The sequence below is a fragment of the Ascaphus truei genome, chromosome 6 (assembly GCF_040206685.1).
Source record: "Ascaphus truei isolate aAscTru1 chromosome 6, aAscTru1.hap1, whole genome shotgun sequence".
NCBI classification, from domain to species: domain Eukaryota; kingdom Metazoa; phylum Chordata; class Amphibia; order Anura; family Ascaphidae; genus Ascaphus; species Ascaphus truei.
In genome coordinates, this window is record NC_134488.1 from 40,266,188 (window position 1) to 40,274,728 (window position 8,541).

Genomic DNA, 8,541 nt, shown 5'->3' on the forward strand with positions numbered 1-8,541 from the left:
GTTTTTGTCATGGATGATATTCCAGAGAAACATTCAGAAACTTTGGTCTGTATAGCAGGTGTAAGGTCAGGGTTGAAAGGTAAATGTGTGTGTCGTCAGCATAGAGGTGATATTTAAACCCAAAAGATGTGATTAGGTCACCTAGAGAGAGTGTGTAAAGAGAAAAGAGAAGGGGTCCCAGGACAGAGCCCAGGGGTACCCCCACCGAGAGATCAATAGAGGAGGAGGTGTGTTAGCAGAAGAGACACTGAAAGTTCGATGGGAGAGGTAAGAGGAGATCCAGGATAGAGCTTTGTTCCGAAAACCAAGAGTATTGAGAATGTAAAGGAGGAGAGGGTGGTCCACGGTGTCAAATGCTGAAGAGAGGTCGAGTAATATGAGCAGAGTGTAATGACCTCTGTCTTTGGCAGCATGGAGGTCATAAGTTTTTTTTTAGTGAGGGCTGTTTCAGTCGAGTGAGCAGTGCGGAATTAACCTAGGGACCCCTCAACTGTTTCAGGGACACCTCACATCCCTATGCCCCATTTACCTTTCTGGGCTGTGCTGAAGCAGGGACCCCTAGTGGTGAGTTACGCAAGCGTTTTCAAGGGAGTTATTACTGAGACAATGTGTCTACATGCATCCAGGAATCCAACCTGATTCCTGGGTACATTTTTAGGGGAACCAACAACTCTGGCCCCTCACTAGATAGACACAATCTGACAACACTTTCTTCGCAACCCCCCCCCCCCCTCCTCCTTCCTGAAACTAATACCACTGTAATCCTTGCTTGCTGGCATCTCTGGAAAGGTAAAAACACAAAAATTCTGTATTGTCGCATAATTACAGGCAATGCTTTTACAACAGTTGGGTCAAACAGCTGACACTCCTGAACCCCAAAACATGGGGGTAACCAAACGGGCTTAACCTTTATTAGTGAGCCTGGTTACCTCTTAACCGTCAAAAGCGTAATAATACCTGAACAGTTCCTTAAATCTTTATAAAGTCATAAAGCTAAAATAATGTAACTTAAAACAATTGAACAATATATTGTGAGAAACACTATAAGCACTGGGCCTGAGATTCTGGTTCTAGTTTCGGTTCTGCTGGTTCTGGTTTTGGTTCTGGTTCTAACAATCTTAAGAGTATTGGTTTTGTATTTGCGTTTTGGAATATGAGGTTCTGGAACACTCAGATTTCACACACCAGGTTTTGTCTATCTCTAATGAATTCATACATTTGTATAATTTGGGGCATACAAATTGCGACACAGCTATTGTGCACCAAAAACACAATTACACCATATTTAAGGTGATAGAGAAAACCAAAACAAAAACACGTCAGTAAAGGTAATGCAAGACGCTCATTTCTTATCATATAGACCTGAGATAACATGCACACTAAGCTTATCTGGTTAAAGACCAACCCAGATATAGAAAGTGTCACCACCAAGATTAATGCATAGACACTGCCTCTCACTGGTATATTTTAGTGTGACTTGAGACAAAATAAGGACTTTGCACAGTCTTTGTACATTTCAGTTCAGCAGCACACAGCGTGCTGTAACACATTGATTCCCTATAACATACTGTATGATGCTAATAACAATGAAACATTGAGGGATTTTTTCATTATTATATTGTAGATAGAAAGTATAGATGTGTCATTGATGCTATGGGGCATATGCAGAAAGGGCCGAAAAATTGCATTCGCCAGGGTTTCAATTCACCAGGTTTTTGGCGTGTTAACCTCGCTGTATTCAGGGAGGGCCGAATCCCTGGCGAATGAATGCGCCACCACCATTTGAAATAATGGCTAGTTACCAGTGGCGAGACGGCTGCCTGGCAAGAAACTGGCGAGAAGCCGTCCCTTGGCGAGATATGTCTGCAGCAAAGAGAGATCCGCCGCTCTCTCTGCGCAAACATCAGCACATTAAAAATTATTTAAAAACCATTTTTATTCATAGTGTAGATGTGCAGGGGGTCTCCGGAGCTGAACGGGGGTTTTTAAATTTGGCGAGTTTTTAAAACAAAAAAAAAACTGGCGCTTTTTCCTCATCTCGCCAGTTTCTCGCCATTTACTAAATTTCTGTAGGCATATTTGGTGACAACCTGGCGAAATAGGGCTTCTCGCTGCTCTCTGCATAGGCCCCTAAGTTTGGTTTGAAAAATTGTACGTATTTATTTTAATTTTCACAGTTGCACAAAGACACAATGAGTTGCCAAATGAAATGGACAAACCTTCCTCAATCCAATCCACAGATTTCTGTGACTGGTTTTACCAAAACCCATCGGTGGATTGGGTGCAGATGAGGAGTTCAATTTAGTAGTGTCTCCAGTTGTATATATTTGCCGGTGCTTAAAAAGGAGCAAGCCTGAGGTACCCTGGGAAATATGCTAATGTCTATGCAAAGTATATTTAAATGAGTCACGTTCCACACTTCCTAAAAAAACATGTTGATTAGAATTATATTGATTTGACAAGTCTAAGGCCCCTAATGACTGGAATAATATACTAGTGTCAGACCAAAAAGGACTGGCACCAACAGCTACTGCTTTTCTAGGTAACAGCTGATGCTATATTTTGCTTTAACTTAAAATAAAGAACTAGATATTTTTTTTTTTGCATATGTAGACATGGCTGGTCCAGACTATACTTTTCTGCCCCTGGCATGTAAGTTTTGATAGTTACAGGCAGTGTCAGGCTATACTGTGGGGTTTACCCCCCTCATGCAAACTCCTTGAGTGGCAGGAGTGGAGGTGAGGAGTGGTCTGCGAGTTACCCAATCTGGATGCAGCCCAGGTCCCCTGCCCTTTTGCACTAAGGAGGAGGTACTACAAATTATAATCAGTTCGGCTCTCCCCCTCATGGGGTAGAGATGTGAGTCCAGCTTCTCACGGCTGGGTGAGAGAGAGAGACAGGCCTTCAGCCCCTCCTTTGGTTGATAGCCTACCCAAGATCTGTATAGAGCACAAGGCCTCAAGTCTGCTATCAGGCCGTTGCCATCCAGAGTTCTGGCACCCATTCTAAAAGATGAGACATATGCTGTAATACCAACTGCAGTGGCTGCTCCAATTAAGAATCCTTTTATATATACCCCTGTCTAAGTTACAGCCTATTGTGCAGAGGTAAGAGAGAAGACTGTCATAGTGGGGACTGTCTCCAGCCTGCTGTGACTGGAGGCGCTGACACCAACATGAGCGGGGGGGAAGAAAAAGGAGAGACATAGAGACATAGAGAGGGTGGCGAAAAAGTGTGGGCTTTTAAGAAGCCCTATCTTGGAACCCTTCATGACCCTAAGGGGGAGGGCTTAATGCCCTTGGGAGATCTTCCTGCATGTCGTACACGGGCGCCTCAGTGTAGAAAGCAGAGAGCCCTCCTTTTCTTAAGTTAAACCTAACAAGTTATCTAGATTTAAACATATTTGCCACAATTATAGGGAAACCCACAACCTACAGTAGTCATTGCTATCTTTCCCAGGGGAGGGGGCGGGTGTTATTATCAGGAACTACCTAAGCTATCTTGGGACCAAAGGCCATATATTCCGCCTACCCCTGACTTGTCGAAAGCTTTGGACCTTAGCCCCGATCCTTCATCTTATTACTGCCTCTTGGAGAGAGGGCTCCATTTTCTTATTATAACATCATGCTGAAACCGATATTAAAACTAAACCAACATTGTAACAATTCCCCCTTAAACCTTTCTGGGTTCAGGTGGTTACTTTCCTGGGGGGGGGGGGAGAAGATATAATATGGAGGGCATGAGGGGGGGGGGGTGAGGGGGAAGGGTGGGATGGAGTGGGAGATCGGGGGGGATACAGAAGGGTGGGGAAACAGAGAGGGTTAGGTCGGGAACTGGGAGGAATCAGAGCAGCTCAAATCAATATTTTCTCCTTTGCTTTCTCAGGGATTACATTTTGATCCACACCTCAGAGTCTCTTCTGAGGGACATGCATTTCTGTTAAACCCCCTTTAAACATATGTATAATCAAACGCTATATACAATTCTAACTTTTAAACATGAACTCATCATTAACAGGACGTCAACTCAACAATTGGGGAGGGGATTTCCTTCATTTTTAATGAACCAGAACCATGAGAACTCTTTCTTATGGGAACTCTAAACTGAAAATTATAACTATTCTATGGAGTGGGAGGGGGAACACCCGAGGGAGGGGGGAACGGGGGCCAGTGAGCTGGGGGAGATTACTTTGGATATTTGTGCATACTTATTCATTTCTATAACTAGGGAACATGGGGGGGGGTCATGGGACCATCCAGGAGAGGGGGCCCAAGAAATCCCCATAGGATATATACGCTATTATGACGCTTTGCAACGTTGTGTATGTGTATGTGTGGGCATGGGTATCACAGAGTTTTAAGAACTCAGATTGGAAATATTCGAGTGCAGATTCAGGGTCAGGGATTAAGTCGAATCTAAATTCATCGCAAATTTTGGTTGCATTGTTCTAGTATAACCTTATTATAATTCAAACATATTAGTATAACCTTAATCCAAATCTAAAATATTAAATATAATGTAAAGAATACATAATAAATATCATACATGTACATACACTGCAAGTACACAAATACATGTATGCATACATATACATTCCTGTTAATTAATAATTCATTTTATTTTGCAAGTAGTCATTGAGATATTTGCTGTAATTTTGTCATTCAGTAAGTAAAGTGTCAGATACATTGTTGTATACCTATTATCACTAAACCTCCCTCTCCTTGCGAGCTATCATAAACACAATATGGTCATAATCTGCCAAATTGCTGGTCTTTTTAGTAGGTAATGCTTCCAAATTCTCAATGATGAACCCTGCATCACAAACAGCCTCTCTTATAAACTCCTCACCATATGACAGACTGAAGAACTTGTGCTCACCAACCATATAGCATGAATTATTATATGACCCCACCAGTAACATATGTCCCCCAGTTTTTAGCATTGACGCTAGTTTTTTGAGGTTGTTACAGAAAGCCTGGTGGTCCTTGCTAACAACCTGTAAGACAATAATGGAGAGCAGACAGTCCATCTGTGGCAGGAGTACAGGCTCTAAAGGGTTATCTTTGGTGAGATCACATTTGACAACGCGTTTCACTGCTCTTCTTGCTTTGTCTTCCTTTCCTGGCCACTCCTCACTGAAGTACAAAATGAAAAAGGATCACATGACAGTTTTGAAGCAAACACAAGTACATGCCGAAAATAATGTACACAGGTCACTCAAATGACTGCTAGAGATGGACAAATTGTTTTGGAGGATTTGCATCCACAGTGGATCGGCCGGTTCTTCTGGTCCGCGGATTTATGCGCATCAATCTAAAAAAAGGGCAATTCGCGTTTTGCGTATTTTAAATTATTATTACCAATAAACTCTGTGTATTCTGCAACCAAGGGACGGATTTGTAGATTCCAACCTGTGGATTCAGCAATTGCTGAATCCGCGAATTCGAATCTACAAATCCATCCACTGGTTGTATCCAATTGAGGTTTTTTTTGAGGTCTTTACATAATCACTAATTAAGGAGTTTTTAAGACATGGAATTCAGTTATCCTTGTTAGCTAACTTTTTCATGTATTACTCACATTTCCTTATTTGTATTATTTTCTTCTCCTATATATTACATCTCTATAAAGCACTTAATACATTATTGACAAAATATAAATGTAAGATAACGATTTTTATAGAGTACGAGCACTGTATATATCACCTAAACAGCCCTCCATATAACATAGGGAGAGACACTTGTGCTCAAACAGGATAACACTTTAGACACTGGGATACACCAAGTGTATTTAAATGACTCACACCCCCCACACACCACACACACCACACACACACACCCCAAACACATACACACACCCCACACTGGGCCAGTGCAAGTGCATTCGGTACCCTAGGTGAACTTTCAGCCTTGCACTCTAATCTCACTTTCTCTCACCCCCACCCCCCACTGCCACTCTTTCTCCCCCCACCACTAACACTCTCTCCCTCCTACTGGTTCTCTTTCCCCCACACCCCACTGACACTCTCCCCCACCCACCCCACTGACACTTTCTGTCCCCAACCTGACACTCTCACTTCACACTGATACTCTCACTTCATACTGACACTCTCACTTCAAACTGACACTCTCACTTCACATTGATACTCTCACTTCACTCTGACACTCTCACTTCACACTGACACTCTCACTTCACACTGACACTTTCTCTTCACACTGACACTCTCTCCCCCCACTGATACTCTCTTTCTTCACACTGACACCCTCTCTCTCTATGCTGACACTCGCTCTCTCCCCACATTGACACTCTCTCCCTACCCAATGACACTTTTTGTCCCCAAACTGACCCGCTCTCTCCACACTGACACTCTTTCTTCCCACACTGACACCCTCTCTTCATACTGACACTCCATCTCCCCCAATAACACAATCATTCCCACTGCACTGACATTCTCTTCCCCCCCACTTACAGTTTCTCTATCCTCACTCCCTACTAGCACTCTCTCGCCTCCTCACCACTGTCACTCTCTCACCCCCTACCCACTGATACTCTTTCACCACATCCCCACTGACACTCTCTTCCCCTTCCCTACTGACACACACTCAACCTCTCCCCACTAACACTCTCTCTCCTCCCCCTCCTCCCTATGGACACTCTCCCCTCCTCCACACTGACACTCTCCCTCCTCCCCACTGACACTCTCTATTCCCCCCACTGACATTCTCTCCCCCCTCCACACTGACACTCTCTCCCCCCTCACTGATATTCTCTATTCCCCCTACTGACATTCTCTTTCACTCATCCACACTGACACCCTCTCCCCCCACTGACACTTTCTCCACCCCCCACACTGATACACTCTCCCACCCACCCCCACACTGACACTCATTTACACACCCCTCCACATTTTCTCTCTTCCCCTTCCCCACTGACACTCTCTCTCTTCCCCACTACTGACACCCTCTCTTCTCCCTCCAATGACACTCTCACCCCCCATTGACACTTTCTCTCCCTCCTCCCCACTAACACTCCCTCCCCCCTTCCACTGACGCTCTTTCTCCACCCCCCCCCTTAACACTCTCTCACCCCCTCCACTGGCAATCTCTCTCCGCCCAATACTGACTCACTCCCCCATCACACTGACATTCCCCCCACCCCTATGACACTCTCTCCCCCCTCCCCACTGACACCTTTCCCCCCCTTCCCCACTAAAACTCTGTTACCCACTGACCCACTAATGCTATCTCACCCCATCCTCACTCACACTCTCTCACCCCCTCCCCATTTACAATCTCACCCCCACTGATACTGACGCCCTTTCCCCACTGACACTCTCTGCCCCCTTGTTCACTGATACTCTCTCTCCCCCTTCCCCACTGACACTCTTTCACCCCCCACTGACACTGTCCCCCCTCACTGGCATTCTCTATCCCCCCACAATTTACAAACTCTGTCCCCCCTCCGCTGACACTCTCTGTCCCACCCACTGACACACTATCTTCCCCTCCTCTGAAACATTCTCTCCCCACCCACTGGTACTTTTTATCCCCCCCCCCCACTGACACTAACTCACCCCCCCACTGGCAATCTGGCACCCCCCCAACACTGACAATCTCCCCCCTCCATACTGACACTCTCCCACCTCCCCACTGGCACTCTCTCCCCTCCCCACAGACGCCTTTCTTCCACCTCCCCACGGACACCCTCTATCCCCCTTCCTCACTGTCACTCTCTCCCCTAATCCAATAACACACACTCTGCCCCCCACTGACACTCTCTCCACCCCCACCAGTGACACTCTCCCTCCTCCCTTCCCACTGACACACTCTTACCCCCTCCCCACGAACACACTCTCACCCCTCACCACTGACAATCTCCCTCCCCACTGACACTCTCTCAAACCCCCTTCTCACTGACTCTCCCCCTTCCTCACTGAGATTCTCTCCCCCCTGATGATCTCTCTCCTCCATGTGACACTCTTCTCCCCCGCCCCACTAACACTCTCTCCCCCCACTGACACTCTTTCTCCCACTCCCCACTGACACTCTATCCCCAACTTACACACTCAACCCCCCCACTGACACTCTCTCCCCCACACTGACACACTCTCTCCTCCTTCCCAAATGACACTCTCTCTTCCCCTCCCAGTGCAACTTTATCACACCCCTCCCACTGACTCTCTATTCCCTTTTCCCCACTGACGCTCTCTCCCCCTCACTGATAATCTTTCTCGTCTGCACTGACAATCTCTGTCCCCCCTGACACTCTCTGTACGCCCCAATGACACAATCTGAATCACCCACTGCCACTCTCTTTCCCCCCCCACCACTGATGATCCCTCTCATCTTAACACTGACACGCTTTCTCTCCTGTATCCTGAAGATCTCACTCCCCAACACTGAAACTTTTTCTTTCCCTCCCCACTGATACACTATCTCACCCCCCACTGACACTCCCCCCACTGACACTCTCTCTCCCCCTTCCCAACTGACATTCTCTCTCCCCCTTCCCCACTGATGCTCGCTCTCCTCACTAATGACT

The 8,541-nt window shown here is 46.1% G+C and overlaps 1 protein-coding gene across 1 annotated transcript in view; it reads right to left on the minus strand.

The window, feature by feature from the left end:
• Positions 1-4,705: 4,705 nt before the first annotated feature.
• Positions 4,706-8,541, minus strand: part of LOC142498060 (nicotinamide N-methyltransferase-like) — a 4,233-nt gene continuing 397 nt past the window's right edge. The window contains exon 2 of the mRNA XM_075606567.1: positions 4,706-5,135. Coding sequence (XP_075462682.1) covers positions 4,706-5,135 — 430 coding nt within the window. The remainder of the gene's footprint in view (positions 5,136-8,541) is intronic.